Here is a 17,668-nt window from a genome sequence, read left to right on the forward strand (position 1 = left end):
ACAAAATCCCTATCAGAAACCCATATGAACTATTTGTAGAAATTGACAAGCTGGTTTCTAAAATTTATATGGAATTGCAAGGGACTCAAAATAGCCAAAAGAGAAATGAATATGAAGAACACATTTGGAGGAATTCACACTTGCTGACTTCAAAACTTGCTATAAAGCAACAATAATCAAGACGAGATGGTACTGTCATTAAGCTGGACATATAGGTCAACTGAATAGAACGGAGACCCTAAGAAGAAAACAGTGTGAGCATGCTCAACTGATTCTAGGAAAACTGCGTTTAAAGGGGAAATAAGAGTCTTTTCAACAAATGCTGCTGGTAAAATTGGATAGCTACCTGCAAAAGAAGGAAACTAGACATGTTCTTACACCATGAACAAAAATGAACTAACGTAAGTGAGTACCCTAACTAAATGTAAAAGCTAACGCTACAAAACTCTTAGAAGAGAATATTGGAATAAGTTTTCATGGTATCTGATTTGGCAGTAGATTCTTAGATATGACACAAGTGTGAGCAATCAAAGCAAAAAGATAAATTAGACTCCACGAAAATTAAAAATGTTAGTACTTCACGCTATCAGGAAAGTGAAAAGATATTAATAATACACAGATGGGAAAAATATTTTCCAACTATACATCAAATAAGGGAATGGTATTGAAAATGCAAGAAGTCTTAGAACTCGACACTGAAAACTAAAGTGAAAAGCAGTCCATGGATCTGAATCTTTCATCACGTGGATAGATAGTCAGTATCATTAGTCACCAGGAGCTGCTAATCAGAGTCACACTAAGATAGTACTTCACATCTACTACAATGGCAATAACCAAAAATTAAGATAATGACCAGTGTTGGTGAGAGTGTGGGGAAATCGGAAGCCGTGTGCACTGCTGGTAGGAAGGTAAACTCGTGTTAGGTGCCACGGAAACAGTTTGACCGCTCCTCAAAAAGTTAAGCACAGAGTGATCCTAGCACTTAGCAGTTCCACTCTTACCTAAAACAACTGAAAACAGGGGTTAAAACAACAAAAATAATGTATCCAAATGTTCAAAACAGTCGCATTTGCATTAGCCAAAACATGGAAACAAATTCAAATGTCCACCAGCTGATGAATGGATTAAAAAATGGCGGTATGCATATTCACACACTAGAATATTAGTTGCCTACAAAAAGGAATGAAGTAATCACACATACTACAACACGCATGAACTTTGAAAACATTATGCTAAGTGAAAGAAGCCAGGCAGGAAAGGCCACATAGTACAGGATTCCTTTTATGTGGGATTTAGGTGAAATCCACAGAAGAGAAAGTAAATCAGTAGTTACTGCAGGCTGGGGGGTTCAGGGGATGGGGAACAGACCGGTGGCAGCTAAAATCCTTGGAAGTTTCTTTCTGAAGTAATGAAATGCTCTAAAATTCACTGGCGATGGTTGCAGCTATCTGAGAATATGGTAAAGACCACTGAATTAAGCACTTTAAATGGATTAACTGTATTGTACATGAATTATATCTCAATAAAACTGTTTTCTAACATAACATTAAGAATACAAGAACTGGTCAATGGCATTTCTTGTACTCCTGGTACAAGCTATATGTCAGTTCATGTTATGTATTTTTATGTCTTCTTAAATACTTTTCATTGCTTTATAAATTCCTTAAATTTTGTCATAACCAAAGAGGCTATTTTTCTTTTTACTGTGCAATCAGTTACTTTCTTTTTCTGTCCAAACAAAGCTGACCCTTGAGCACTGCTCACCCAATAAAAAACCCACATTTAGCCTCTACCGCCCTCCACATATGCGGTTCGTCCGTATTCACAGTCCCACATCTACAGACTCCACAGCTCCGGATGGAGTCTCACTGCAGTGCTTAACTACTGAAAAAAGTCCATGTGTAAGTGGGCCTGTTCAAACTCCTGCAGCTCAAGGGTCAACTGTAAAATCATCAGTGTAACCACTTACAGGGACAATGTGCTGAAGGCAGTGACCCCTACATGACCCTCAGGAAACACTCTGCCGCTGCGCAGGGCACACTCATACCTGACCTGCCATGACATCAGCGAAACAGATCACTGCGCACCCTGAAACCTGGGGATGAAAGGAAGCCTCGTTGCGCAGGATCACTATGTCTTGAGAAAGACCAGGAAAACAGGAAGGAGAAAGAACACTTATCAAAACACACAACAAGGCATAGATGGTCCCAAGCAAGCCTGCCTGGCACGCTCGTGCCCACATGCACACCACCTCCAGCACCCTGAGCCTGCCCTCAGCGGACCCTCTCCCGAGCACTAAAGCAGCAACACTTCATGTGGGGAAACCAAACTCTACTTCCTGGAGCCTTCAGTTCTAGCCCGTGAGTCTTCTGGAAGAGAGAAATAACTTAGACGAAAACTAAGCAGAATGAAACTCAGGGTTTTAGGAAGAATCATCGGAAATGCCTAATAAAACCTACATGCAAAAGGTATTCTGAACAAAGAAAAAGAGATTAAATACTTTTTCAAATTAGCTCTCCATTAAATAATGGAAAACTCTGTGATATTTTTCAAAACATTATTCATAACCCCTCCAAAATTAACGGAAGTGACAGATCAATCAAGGTGATGCCTCCAGATCACTTTCATCATATTTAAAACAGCATGTATGTCTTGTACATTAAAACGCTCCATCATATATTAAGACACCTAAGAGTAGCGTTAGTCACTCAGTCGTGTCTGACTCTTTGCAACTCTATGGACGGTATCCCCCCAGGCTCCTCTATCCACAGGATTCTCCAGGCAAGAATACTGGAGTGGGTAGCCATTTCTTTCTCCAGAGGATCTTCCCAACCTAGGTATAGAACCTGGGTCTTCGGCATTTCAGGCAGATTCCTTACCATCAGAGCACAAGGGAAGCCCACATTAGGACATGACCAAAGGTTAAACAAAATAATGTTTACAATAGAAGGCAACCTACCATTATGTGTTCAAGTAGAGAATCTATTGCAACTATGTTATCAAAATACGTTCTGAAAAAAAAAGAAAGGTAAAATCTTTAAGTAATGTTGTTAGAACACAGAACATATTAAACTTTGAATACATTTCCCAATTTTGTCTACATTTAAATAAAAAAACAGAAAGGTATATGTTGTTTAACTCTTTTCCTTTTGGGGAAACAACCAATAATATTATTTTAAAGAGGTAAACGAATGTTTACCATTGACTTTAGTATAAGGTCTCTAATTCCAGAGATCGCCTTCAGTAATTATTTTATCAGCAAGTATTCAAGGTAGAGAAAAAGTCTGTAGCATTTAACTAAAACAATGAAGAAATAAAACTGGTACATCAAATTTAACATCTCATTAATAACTTTGATATAAAATAAAAATATTTAAATTTGCTAAATATCATTAATAAGATAAAAATATAAATAATCACTGAAAATCCCAAAAGCTAGAATGTAGTTTAACTGTATTTTTAAAAAAAGCAGGGAAATTCATTTGAGAAGAAATATCAGAATACAAGTAATGATGGGAACTGACAACTCTATGCAAGTAAATACAGATTCATCATTATGAACTGCAAGTAAATATCTGTGGGGCACATGGCACGTATATTAAAATGTAGACTGGAGAAACAGATAAATCAGTAGGCATGTGTTACAGGGAATATGTAGCAAATACTCAACACAGACTGTTGGCAAGGTACTGCTCTCAGTTTAAGTCTGTGAGAATTTAGCCATGTATTCAGGATTAAGATAACTTATAGCAATTAACAATGCCCTTTTCAAGAAGAGAAATCATCTGACTTGAAGCTGTTAATATGCTTAGTTACAACATCTACTGAGGAATATCCTGCAAGGAACAGGTTAAAGAAAATGAGTTTCCCCCTGGGGAAGAGATTTAAGGTGTCACATGAGGGTTTTAACTGGGCTTTGGGAGGCTTGCAAAGTGTTCAGATAGGCTAGCAAGAGGCCGAACACAGCTTCCCTTCCCAGGTGTCTCTGAAGCAGTCACATCTGGTGTCCAGACATACTGTTTCATTCTGTCTCAGAGAAGATATTGATAGTTGGCTGAGGGAATCAAAAGAGCACGCCCTCCAACCCAAACTTCCCTAACTTAATATTTCAAAACACGAAGATGCAATTTCAAAATCACAAGTGAGGGGATTACGGGACTTGGTGATGAGTAAGCTAGGGACACGTCAGCGGGAACAGCGTCAGAGCTGCTGCGGAGTGCTCCTTGAGTTAATAACCTGTCGTGGGGTGGGGCCTGAAGCTAGCACATCCTGGGACGTTTTCAGATATCAGCCACTGAGCAGACGGTCAGAGAGATATTAATACATGACCTTCCCTATAGCAAGCAAACCTGGTGTGGATCTGACATTTAATAAACATCTGTCCTTGCTTCCACTGCCAGCCTAAAAGAGACTTTTCCTAGGTTAAACTCCGGGGAAGTGCAGCATCTTTTTGAGAATGGCACCTGAGCTACTACACATGGGAAAATTGAAACAATAATGTTAATAGTATGTTTTAATTTACTGAAGTTCACAGCAAAGGCCAGAGAGGACCTCAGGAAAACGATAAACTACAACATTTCCCCTCTTTCTACTGCTGTCAATTCTCTCCTACGAAAACAGAAACACGTAGGGCATCTCTCTGTATAGTCTCTAACACCTTCTAGTGAGTCATTTACAAACCTGCTGAACTGCAAATTAAGAGGATCACATATACATCTTTGATCCTTTACTCGTGAAGCGAATGGGGATGAGAAGGAAACTCTCTAATCGCAAACATGCTGGACCACACTTACCAGATCACGTGCCTGATAAAGACTGATCTTCTGCTAGTGACTGCAGTGGACAGCAGTCTGTCATGGTGAGGGCTGGCGCCTGATCTAAACTGTTGACCGGTTAGAGCTTACCACATCCCTAGAAATGAACACTTACTTTGATACATCGAGTAGAAAGTCATTCAGTTCAGTCTGTTTGGCAAGACCTCTGCATACCTGCCATACAAAACAGTGGCTATTAATTTTGAGCGATTTTTGTTTATTTTAGGAATGAAAATTCCAGAATATTATTTACCTTATTTATTTAAAAAGGCATAACACAATCACTACTTCAAGGGTTTTTAAAAATTGTTCAGTTCAGTTCAGTTCAGTAGCTCAGTCGTGTCCGACTCTTTGCGACCCCATGAATCGCAGCACGCCAGGCCTCCCTGTTCATCACCAACTCGCGGAGTTCACTCAGACTCACGTCCATCGAGTCCGTGATGCCATCCAGCTATCTCATCCTTGGTAGTCCCCTTCTCCTCCTGCCCCCAATCCCTCCCAGCATCAATCTTTTCCAATGAGTCAGCTCTTTGCATGAGGTGGCCAAAGTACTTGAGTTTCAGCTTTAGCATCATTCCCTCAAAAGAAATCCCAGGGTTGATCTTCAGAATGGACTGGTTGGATCTCCTTGCAGTCCAAGGGACCCTCAAGAGTCTTCTCCAACACCACAGTTCAAAAGCATCAATTCTTTGGTGCTCAGCCTTCTTCACAATACAACCCTCACATCCATACATGACCACTGGAAAAACCAAGGCCTTGACTAGACGGACCTTTGTTGGCAAAGTAACGTCTCTGCTTTTGAATATGCTATCTAGGTTGGTCATAACTTTTCTTCCAAGGAGTAAGCGTCTTTTAATTTCATGGCTGCAGTCACCATCTCCAGTGATTTTGGAGCCCCCCAAAATAAAGTCTGCCACTGTTTCCACTGTTTCCCCATCTATTTCCCATGAAGTGATGGGACCAGATGCCATGATCTTAGTTTTCTGAATGTTCAGCTTTAAGCCAACTTTTCCACTCTCTTCTTTCACTTTCATCAAGAGGCTTTTTAGCTCCTCTTCACTTTCTGCCATAAGGGTGGTGTCATCTGCATATCTGAGGTTATTGATATTTCTCCCAGCAATCTTGATTCCAGCTTGTGCTTCTTCCAGCCCAGCGTTTCTCATGATGGACTCTGCATATACGTTAAATAAGCAGGGTGACAATATACAGCCTTACATACTCCTCCTATTTGGAACCAGTCTGTTGTTCCATGTCCAGTTCTAAATGTTGCTTCCTGACCTGCATATAGGTTTCTTAAGAGGCAAATCAGGTGGTCTGGTATTCCCATCTCTTTTAGAATTTTCCACAGTTTATTGTGATCCACACAGTCAAAGGCTTTGGCATAGTCAATAAAGCAGAAATAGATGATTTTCTGGAACTCTCTTGCTTTTTCCAGGATCCAGCGGATGTTGGCAATTTGATCTCTGGTTCCTCTGCCTTTTCTAAATCCATCTTGAACATCTGGAAGTTCACAGTTCACGTATTGCTGAAGCCTGGCTTGGAGAATTTTGAGCAGTACTTTACTAGCGTGTGAGATGAGTGCAATTGTGTGGTAATTTGAGCATTCTTTGGCATTGCCTTTCTTTGGGATTGGAATGAAAACTGACCTTTTGCAGTCCTGTGGCCACTGCTGAGTTTTCCAAATTTGCTGGCATATTGAGTGCAGCACTTTCACAGCATCATCTTCCAGGATTTGAAAGAGCTCAATTGGAATCCCATTACCTCTACTAGCTTTGTTCGTAGTGATGCTTTCTAAGGCCCACTTGACTTCACATTCCAGGACGTCTGGCTCTAGGTGAGTGATCACACCATCATGATTATCTTGGTCGTGAAGATCTTTTTTGTACAGTTCTTCCATGTATTCTTGCCACCTCTTCTTAATATCTTCTGCTTCTGTTAGGTCCATGCCATTTCTGTCCCTTATCGAGCCCATCTTTGCATGAAATGTTCCCTTGGTATCTCTACTTTTCTTGAAGAGATCTCTAGTCTTTCCCGTTCTGTTGTTTTCCTCTATTTCTTTGCATTGATCACTGAAGAAGGCTTTCTTATCTCTTCTTGCTATTCTTTGGAACTCTGCATTCAGATGCTTATATCTTTCCTTTTCTCCTTTGCTTTTTGCTTCTCTTCTTTTCACAGCTATTTGTAAGGCCTCCTCAGACAGCCATTTTGCTTTTTTGCATTTCTTTTCCATGGGGATGGTCTCGATCCCTGTCTCCTGTACAGTGTCATGAACCTCCGTCCACAGTTCATCAGGCACTCTATCTATCAGATCTAGGCCCTTAAATCTATTTCTCACTTCCACTGTATAATCATAAGGGATTTGACTTAGGTCATACCTGAATGGTCCAGCGGTTTTCCCTACTTTCATCAATTTAAGTCTGAAATGGCAATAAGGAGTTCATGATCTGAGCCACAGTCAGCTCCCGGTCTTGTTTTTGTTGACTGTATAGAGCTTCTCCATCTTTGGCTGCAAAGAATATAATCAGTCTGATTTCAGTGTTGACCATCTGGTGATGTCCATGTGTAGAGTCTTCTCTTGTGTTGTTGGAAGAGGGTGTTTGCTATGACCAGTGCATTTTCTTGGAAAAACTCTATTAGTCTCTGCCTTGCTTATATGTTCCTGAGCATATATCCCACCTACGTTCAGTGCTGTCAGATCCAGGAAGTACTTGATTCTCATACCATTATCCTTTTATATATATATATATATATATATATATGTTTTATATATTTTATTTGTTTTGTATATATATATATATATATATATATGAGCAGAGACATTACTTTGCCAACAAAGGTTCATCTAGTCAAAGCTGTGGTTTTTCCAGTGGTCATGTATGGATGTGAGAGTTGGACTATAAAGAAAGCTGAGCGCCAGAGAATTGATGTTTTTGAACTGTGGTGTTGGAGAAGACTCTTGAGATTCCCTTGGACTGCAAGGAGATCCAACCAGTTCATTCTAAAGGAAATCAGTCTTGAATATATATTGGAAGGACTGACGAAGCTGAAACTCCTATACTTTGGCCACCTGATGCAAAGAACTGACTCATTGGAAAAGACCCTGATGCTGGGAAAGATTGAAGGCAGGAGAAAAAGGGGATGACAGAGGATGAGATGGTTGGATGGCATCACCGACTCGATGGACATGAGTTTGAGCAAGCCCGGGGAGTTGGTGATGGACAGGGAGGCCTGGCGTGCTGCAGTCCATGGGGTTGCAAAGAGTCAAACATGACTGAGTGACTGAACTGATGTATATAGACACACACACAGATACACACACATTTTCTCCTTATCAGACAGTTCCTCACCAATCTGAGTTTGCTGAAATGGACTTAAAACAAGAAACAGTAGAAGACACAAAACAGAATTTTATTGCTGCCATGTTCCTGAACTTAAGAGTCTAGTTGTCAGGGAAACTCTATGCAGTTTGTGACTTTTAAATTAGATCACATTTTCAAGAGAATCAAGGAACTTAAATTTATGATTATTGTTTTCATATGCCACTAAGTTTAGTGGATGCTTTAGTTTAGGAAATGGCTCATAGAAACATCAACGTTACTGCCAGTAGGATATCATTCCTGGGCTTTCAGTGGAAAACAAGGACCAAGATAGGAAATGCAAATGATTCAACACCCTGTTTAACTATAGAACAGAATTGGTTGGAAGACGTTTAAGGCAGGGAGTCAGTAAATATAAGTGACCAGATCACACATTTCAGAAACAGGAAAACATTTACTATCCACGATGCAAGCCCTGGGTGGCTAGCTGCCCGCCCACTGCCTCCCGTGGCGCGTGCCACGTGCCCCTTCCCTCAGGACGGCCTGGAGAGCAGCGCCAGCACGCACCTGCACCTGGTGTATCGCTACTGAGGCCCAGGCGAGGTTTGCTGTCGCGACCTGAAAAACACGAAAAGGAAGAGTGTGACGCAAGCTTTCCTCAGCCACACGCAGACATCCCAACAGAGGCCACCAGCTTAAGTTTGGTGCGGTCATCACGTCTTCGAACGTTCCGAAAACCCAAACTATCAAATGCATGCAAAATTTCTCTTTTCTTACAAAATTTCTCTATTTCCCACCTCTTTATGATTGGGTGTAATGCTCTCTTGTTCCTCTTAATTTGGGATAAAAAGGAAGATAAATTGATTAAGAGCACTGTCATCCAATGAGCTTATCATAAAATAATTATTTTTTGCTTCAACAAAATCACTATTAGAAAGGCTTCTAGTGACCATTTCTTTCCTTCTTTTTTTTTTTAATTAATTTTAATTGGAGGATAATTACTTTACAATTTTGTGATGGTTTCTGCCAGACAGCAACATGAACCAGCCACAGGGGTACATGTGTACATCCCGAACCCCCCTCCCACCTCCCTCCCCACTCCACCCCTCTGGGTTGTCCCAGAGCACCTTTGGGTGCCCGGCGTCATGCATCTGCTTCGCACATGGGAATGTACCTGTTTCAGTTCTATCCTCTCAAACCATCCCCCCTCGCCTCCTCCCACTGAGCCCAAAGGTCTCTTCACATCTGTGTCTCCCGCGCTGCCCAGCATGCTGGCTCGTCGTTACCATCTTTCTAAATTCCACGAAAACGTGTTACTAGGCCATATCTGTCTCTCTCTTTCTGGCTTACTTCACTCTGTATAACAGGCTCCAGATTCATCCACCTCATTGGGACTGACTCAAATCAGTTGCTTGTGACCACTTTAAAAATGAGGAAATGTTTCCCAAACTTGGCTGACATGTGCTTAAACTACTAGCTATCCTATTTCTTTTTCTTTTTTCTGTTCATCTAACGAGTATTCCTGGGTGCCTGCTGGGGCCCAGATTGGAGAAGGAAATGGCAACCCACTCCAGTACTCTTGCCTGGAGAATCCCAGGGACGGGGGAGCCTGGTGGGCTGCCATCTATGGGGTCGCACAGAGTCGGACACGACTGAAGCGACTTAGCAGCAGCAGTAGCTGGGGCCCAGCGCTGTTGTTAAAGAGCAGGTGCCGCTCGTGTTTGCGTGCAGGGCTCAGGGAAGATGCCACCCTGAGCGGGTGACATCAGAGAACGCTCCTGGAGGCGGCGGCCGGGTGGGGACAGAGAAGTTGGAGCAGAGGGGGAATCGAGGTGCGGGATCTGCTGGAGAGGGGCCAGCCGTGTGCAAGGGCCCGGCGTGGCAGCAGGGAGCGAAGGGGCTGGAGCGGCGGACGGTCATCTCAGTGAGAGGACAGGGAGCCAGCCACCCAGGGGCCTGGACGAGCGTCGCGGGTGACAGAGAGGTCACGGAACTCCTTGGTTTTAGTGTCACTGAGCCGTTCCCATTCGAGGAATATGAACAGACGCTGGTGGTGGTGTAACTGTTGTTTAGTTGCTAGGTTGTGTCCGACCCTTTGTGACCCTGTGGAGCTGTAGCCACCAGGCTCCTCTGTCCATGGGATTCTCCAGCCAAGAATACTGGAGGGGGCTGCCATTTCCTTCTCCAGGGGATCTTCCCGACCCAGGGATCGAACCCGTGTCTCCTACCCTGGCAGGCATGTTCTTTACCCCTGAGCCACTAGGCATGTTTTCCAAATGTTTCTAACACTGGAGTATTTATTCAGGACACACTCGAAGAGGAAATCTCTAAGGGGACACAAAGTCAACCAGAATGTGAAAACCCTCCAAAGCCACACTATTGCTTAATTTGATTAACGACACGGTATTTTACATTTACTGTCAAAATGGATCCTGACTGCAATAAATTACTATATTTCTACATCATCACTGCAAAATAAAAAAAAAGTTTCTAAAAATCATTACTATTGATATCAAAATATTTTTAAACAAGTCCAGGTTTTAAATACTAGATATTCATTCATTAACTGAACAGTATCCATAAGCACCTTTGATGAACTGGGTACAGCTAAGACCCCCCCACCGGCAGAGCTCAGGCTCACCTCCTGGTGACTCAGACAGAAGGCTTCTTTGCCCCAGTGCCGGTAGAGCTCCAGGATGCCAATCAAGTCCCCAATCGCAGTGACGATGGGCAGACAAAGAACAGACTGGATCCGTGTCCCTGATTCCAGCCCAGTACCTCTTGGAAACCGTTCATCCTAAAAACGTAGGAGGAGGAAAAGATATAAATTCTTCAAAAGAATTGGAATCATTAATTTAGGACTCTATCAGAAATTCCCTAGTACTTGTAAGCCATGATCAGCAGTCCTTTTCAAAGGAAAACCAAACGACGATGGTCACTGTAAACCTTGTTTGAGAAAACCTGAGCAACATGGGCTGTGCTTGCGCTGTGCTGGGGCACTCAGTTCTGTCTGACCCTTTGCGATCCTTTGGACTGTAGCCCACCAGGCTCCTCTGTCCATGGATTTCCCAGACAAGAATACTGGAGTGGGTTTCCATTTCCTCCTCCAAGGGATCTTCCCAACCCACGGATCAAACCTTCGGCTCCTCTGACTCCAGCATTGCAGGTGGATTATTTACCCACTGAGCTGTTTAAGATAACTTGAGCAAGATGCGACTTAAACCCAGATAGTGCCTCATGTTTCTTTATCATTATAAGGAGAATTCAATTAATGAATGAATATACATAGCTTCGTGCAATAATAAAATTAATTACGATGACTTCCCAGGTGGCTCAAGTGGTAAGGAATCCACCTGCTAATGCTGCAGCCGCAGGAGACACGGGTTCGGTCTCAGAGTCTGGAAGACACCCTGGAGGAGGAAATGGCAACCCACTCCAGTATTCTTGCCTGGGGAATACATGGACAGAGAAGCCTGGCGGGCTACAGTCCATGGGGCTGCAAAGAATAGGACATGTCTGAGCACACAAGCAGTTCTAAGCAACACTTTTTTATTCCTCACCTTCTAGTGTCAGAATTAAAGTTTCAGAGGTATAAAGTCACATGTGAAAATTACTCCAAATGCCAAGGCAAATTATATTTATATAATTTTTTCTCTTATTTTTAAGGTCAGAATAACACAAAACCACAGGTTAATGACAGTTATCGTAACTGAGCCCCAAAGACCCATATTAGCTCGGTTCAGTTCGGTCACTCAATCATGTCCGACTCTTTGCGACCCCATGACTTGCGGCACGCCAGGCCTTCCTGTCATCACTAACTCCCAGAGTTCACTCAAACTCATGTGCATTGAGTCAGTGATGCCATCCAACCATCTCATCCTCTGTTGTCCCCTTCTCCTCCAGCCCCCAATTCCTCCCAGCATCAGAGTCTTTTCCAATGAGTCAACTCTTCGCATGAGGTGGCCAAAGTAGTGGAGTTTCAGCTTTAGCATCAGTCCTTCCAAAGAAATCCCAGGGCTGATCTCCTTTAGAATGGACTGGCTGCATCTCCTTGCAGTCCAAGGGACTCTCAAGACTTTTCCAATACCGCAGTTCAAAAACATCACTTCTTTGGTGCTCAGCTTTCCTCACAGTCCAACTCTCACATCCATACGTGACTATGGGAAATACCAAAGCCTTGACTAGATGGACCTTTGTTGGCAAAGTAATGTCTCTGCTTTTGAATATGCTATCTAGGTTGGTCATAACTTTCCTTCCAAGGAGTAAGCATCTTTTAATTTCATGGCTGCAATCACCATCTGCAGTGATTTTGGAGCCCAAAAAAATAAAGTCTGACACTGTTTCCCCATCTATTTGCCATGAAGTGATGGGACCAGATGCCATGATCTTAGTTTTCTGAATGTTCAGCTTTAAGCCAACTTTTTCACTCTCCACTTTCACTTTCATCGAGAGGCTTTTTAGTTCCTCTTCACTTTCTGCCATAAGGGTGGTGTCATCTGCATATCTGAGGTGATTGATATTTCTCCCAGCAATCTTGATTCCAGCTTGTGTTTCTTCCAGTCCAGCGTTTCTCATGATGGACTCTGCATATACGTTAAATAAGCACGGTGACAATATACAGCCTTGACACACTCCTTTTCCTATTTGGAACCAGTCTGTTGTTCCATGTCCAGTTCTAAATGTTGCTTCCTGACCTGCATATAGGTTTCTTAAGAGGCAAATCAGGTGGTCTGGTATTCCCATCTCTTTTAGAATTTTCCACAGTTTATTGCGATCCACACAGTCAAAAGCTTTGGCATAGTCAATAAAGCAGAAATAGATGATTTTCTGGAACTCTCTTGCTTTTTCCAGGATCCAGCGGATGTTGGCAATTTGATCTCTGGTTCCTCTGCCTTTTCTAAATCCATCTTGAACATCTGGAAGTTCACAGTTCACATATTGCTGAAGCCTGGCTTGGAGAATTTTGAGCAGTACTTTACTAGCGTGTGAGATGAGTGCAATTGTGCGGTAGTTTGAGCATTCTTTGGCATTGCCTTTCTTTGGGATTGGAATGAAAACTGACCTTTTGCAGTCCTGTGGCCACTGCTGAGTTTTCCAAATTTGCTGGCATATTGAATGCAGCACTTTCACAGCATCATCTTCCAGGATTTGAAATAGCTCAATTGGAATTCCATCTTCTCCACTAGCTTTGTTCGTAGTGATGCTTTCTAAGGCCTACTTGCCTTCACATTCCAGGACGTCTGGCTCTAGGTGAATGATCACACCATCATGGTTATCTGGGTCATGAAGATCTTTTTTGTACAGTTCTTCTGTGTATCTTGTCACCTCTTCTTAATACCTTCTGCTGTTAGGTCCATACCATTTCTGTCCTTTATAGAGCCCATCTTTACATGAAATGTTCCCTTGGTATCTCTAATTTTCTTGAAGAGATCTCTAGTCTTTCCCATTCTGTTGTTTTCTTCTATTTCTTTGTACTGATCTCCAAGGAAGGCTTTCTTATCTCTCCTTGCTATTCTTTGGAACTCTGCATTCAGATGCTTCAGTTCAGTTCAGTTCAGTCACTCAGTCATGTCCAACTCTTTGCGACCCCATGAATCGCAGCACGCCAGGCCTCCCTGTCCATCACCAACTCCTGGAGTTCACTCAGACTCATGTCCATCAGGTCAGTGATGGCATCCAGCCATCTCATCTTCAGTCGTCCCCTTCTCCTCCTGCCCACAATCCCTCCCAGCATCAGAGTCTTTTCCAATGATTCAACTCTTCGCATGAGGTGGCCAAAAATAGTGGAGTTTCAGCTTTAGGATCATTCCTTCCAAAGAAATCCCAGGGCTGATCTCCTTCAGAATGGATTGGTTGGATCTCCTTGCAGTCCAAGGGACTCTCAAGAGTCTTCTCCAACACCACAGATCAAAAGCATCAATTATATCTTTCCTTTTCTCCTTTGCTTTTTGCTTCTCTTCTTTTCACAGCTATTTGTAAGGCCTCCTCAGACAGCCATTTTGCTTTTTTGCATTTCTTTTCCATGGGGATGGTCTTGATCCCTGTCTCCTGTACAATGTCATGAATCTCCGTCCATAGTTCATCAGGCACTCTATCTATCAGATCTAGGCCCTTAAATCTATTCCTCACTTCCACTGTATAATCATAAGGGATTTGACTTAGGTCATACCTGAATGGTCTACTGGTTTTCCCTACATCATCAGTTTAAGCCTGAAATGGCAATAAGAAGTTCATGATCTGAGCCACAGTCAGCTCCTGGTCTTGTTTTTGCTGACTGTATAGAGTTTCTCCATGTTTGGCTGCAAAGAATATAATCAGTCTGATTTCGGTGTTGACCATCTGGTGATGTCCATGTGTAGAGTCTTTTCTTGTGTTGTTGGAAGAGGGTGTTTGCTATGACCAGTGCATTCTCTTGGCAAAAGTCTATTAGCCTTTGCCCTGGTTCATTCCGTACTCCAAGGCCAAATTTGCCTGTTATGCCAGGTGTTTCTTGACTTCCTACTTTTGCATTCCAGTCCCCTATAATGAAAAAGACATGTTTTTTGGGTGTTAGTTCTAAAAGGTCTTGCAGGTCTTCATAGAACCGTTCAACGTCAGCTTCTTCAGCGTTACTGGTTGGGGGCTTAGACTTGGATTACTGTGATATTGAATGGTTTGCGTTGGAAATGAACAGAGATCATTCTGTTGTTTTTGAGATTGTATCCAAGTACTGCAGTTCGGACTCTTTTGTTGACCATGATGGCTACCCCATTTCTCCTAAGGGATTCCTGCCCACAGTAGTAGATATAATGGTCATCTGAGTTAAATTCACCCATTCCAGTCCATTTTAATTAGCTGATTCCTAGAATGTCGACGTTCACTCTTGCCATCTCCTGTTTGACCACTTCCAATTTGCCTTGATTCATGGACCTGACATTCCAGCTTCCTATGCAATATTGCTCTTTACAGCATCGGACCTTGCTTCTATCACCAATCACATCCACAACTGGGTATTGTTTTTGCTTTGGCTCCATCCCTTCATTCTTTCTGGAGTTATTTCTCCACTGATCTCCTGTAGCATACTGGGCACCTACCGACCCGGGGAGTTCCCCTTTCAATATCCTATCATTTTGCCTTTTCATACTGTTCATGGGGTTCTCAAGGCAAGAATACTGAAGTGGTTTGCCATATTAGGCACTCAAATCAACCAATAATCACCCATTACCTATCATAAGAAATGAAACAGGTTCTTCTACTTTATTTCCTAACTTAGCAAAACCACTCAAAGGAATACAAGAAAACTGAATGAATATCAAAACATCAATTCTATTTACTCACTTTCTGCAGTCTATAGGAAGCTTTTCATGAATCAAGACCAGCACAGATCTATCCTTTGCAATTTACATATCTTTGGAGAGCTTGTATATGATACAACACAACATTTTAAGCAATAATTTTTGCCATATCTACTTTTAACATTTACTTCGTAAAAATGAGATGGACTCGGTGTACACCGTCGTGGGGTTTGAGGCGCACAGTGAGCTGGTCTGCTGCGTTTGGACACTGTACTAGGATCACCAGCGCTGCTGGGACCTCCACCAGCAATTGAATTATCTTTTCTTTTCCGTGGTGAGAATGATGAATACCTAGTCTCTTAGAAAGTTTGACAATTATAATATTCTTGTCTATATAATTATACTGTGAAATATGTATTTTAAACACTCTTTTCTTCTTTTTGATAACTTTTTGATAACTTTTTTTCTTTTTGATAACAGTAACTAGCAACCTGATTTGTTCAAGGTCACACAGATAATTAGTGGCAAAAATAAAATTAAAATCTAGATTTTGTGACTCCAATTTAGTACTTTTTCAGAGCAAATTCCTGACACCAATGAACTTGTTTGTATGCTTGTCAATTTCAGAGTCTGGGCTCACGCAGGGACATTTCATCACGACACGCACGTATACTGCGGGAGGTTGGTCTGAGGGCTCCATCTGGTCCTATTCTCTGTACCCCTGGCCTTGGTCAGACTACACTGAGAATGGCCCCCTGCATGATTTGGTTGGCTAAACTGGAGGTCATGAATCTGATGCAAGCAGAGGCTTGAAAACTCACCCGTGTGCGTCCACTTCTCTCTGACCCCGGCCACTGCCGTAAGATGCCAGGCTAGCCTCAGTGGAAGGGATGGGACACACACAGAGAACAAAGCCCACCTCAGCCTGGCCAGCTCCCAAGGGACGCCCAGACAACCTCAGATGTGCGAGAAAGCTCGGATCAGCAGAACGGCCGGTCTAGAGACAGTGAGTGAGTGTTGCACGACACCACTAAAATCTGGGGCAGTCAGTCACACAGCTAACTCACTCAAATCTGTGCTGCTGGGATACGAGCCAGCACACAGCAATCATTCACTTTATATGTATATCAGCATACAGGCAAACGCTGAAGAAGAACTACTCAAACCTAGCTCTTAGGAGGCTATCAGATACATTTCCTGGAGTACAAAGAATTCGTTTACATACACAAACCCTTTTATTGATCGGTATCTTGCTTTTATGCTGCTATAACATGGTTTAAGTTACAACATCAAGAGTATATGTTATCTTTCTTAATTAAATACTTCGGTTTACAAATGTCACAAAGGGTGAAAAGCCACTCACCCCGAGGATGTCTTCCACCAGCAACGTTTTCCTGGACTTGGCCACGTAGGCAGAGGTGGTGGTGCCCTGGGCGATGGGACCAGCGGGGATGAGCTTGGGTTTTCCTTCCTTGATTCCAGGCGGGATAAACACACAAAGGCTCTGAGAAGAGGAAAAGAACACCTTCTAGAAACTGTCCTGTGCTTTTTGACACGGGACGCAAAGACTCCTAGACTCTACTTAATGATCACAAGAAACCTGTGAGCCAAGGGAAAGAGGTGCCCCAAAATGAGGGAGGTGCTTTGCGAGGACCACACTAAGCATCTGAGGTGGAATTCCCACAAACACCAGACAAACGCAGACGCAGGACTCGCACGAATGTCCACATGCGGGAAAACTCTTACAACAGCCTCCAATTTTTATCCACAGGAAATGCTAACAAGAAGACAGAAGCATCAGCTGTCCTCGGGCTCTAGAAACTACCAGTCAAGAAGCAGACGACGCGCCCCGCTTCCTACAGACATGGCACATGGCTCTGTGACTACAAAGTCAATGTGAGGTGGCTGTACTTTTTGACGTTCATTAAAAATCTTTCTCAGAGCTTTACTTTTTTTGTTGTTTGTTTTAATAATCGACCACTCCATTCCTGAAACTTGCCTGCCCATAATATTACAGATTTAGAATACTCTTGGTAAAACCTTTGTTTTTCTCTGCACATACACACCAAAAATTAAGTAAATAAATAACTAGACAAACCTGGTGTATCTCTCCGCCTCAAAAGACTAGGCAGATAGAGAACATTTCAAAGTATCTTAAATTTATTTTTTTTAAACACAATCAATTATTTTGACTAAACCCAACCACATTTTAAAATAAATTTCTACTAAACAAGAATTGCTAATCAAATCATCTGGGCAGGGG

General features: G+C 42.5%; 1 protein-coding gene across 1 annotated transcript in view; it reads right to left on the bottom strand.

Moving 5' to 3' along the window:
* Positions 1–17,668, bottom strand: part of PDE10A (phosphodiesterase 10A) — a 265,628-nt gene that overhangs the window by 50,339 nt on the left and 197,621 nt on the right. The window contains exons 6-10 of the mRNA XM_052645868.1: positions 16,769–16,909; positions 10,773–10,928; positions 8,699–8,749; positions 4,930–4,988; positions 2,960–3,011 (exon numbers count right to left, since the gene is read on the bottom strand). Of these exons, the coding sequence (XP_052501828.1) occupies positions 2,960–3,011; positions 4,930–4,988; positions 8,699–8,749; positions 10,773–10,928; positions 16,769–16,909 (459 nt within the window). The remainder of the gene's footprint in view (positions 1–2,959; positions 3,012–4,929; positions 4,989–8,698; positions 8,750–10,772; positions 10,929–16,768; positions 16,910–17,668) is intronic.

The sequence above is a fragment of the Budorcas taxicolor genome, chromosome 9 (assembly GCF_023091745.1).
Source record: "Budorcas taxicolor isolate Tak-1 chromosome 9, Takin1.1, whole genome shotgun sequence".
Taxonomy (NCBI): domain Eukaryota; kingdom Metazoa; phylum Chordata; class Mammalia; order Artiodactyla; family Bovidae; genus Budorcas; species Budorcas taxicolor.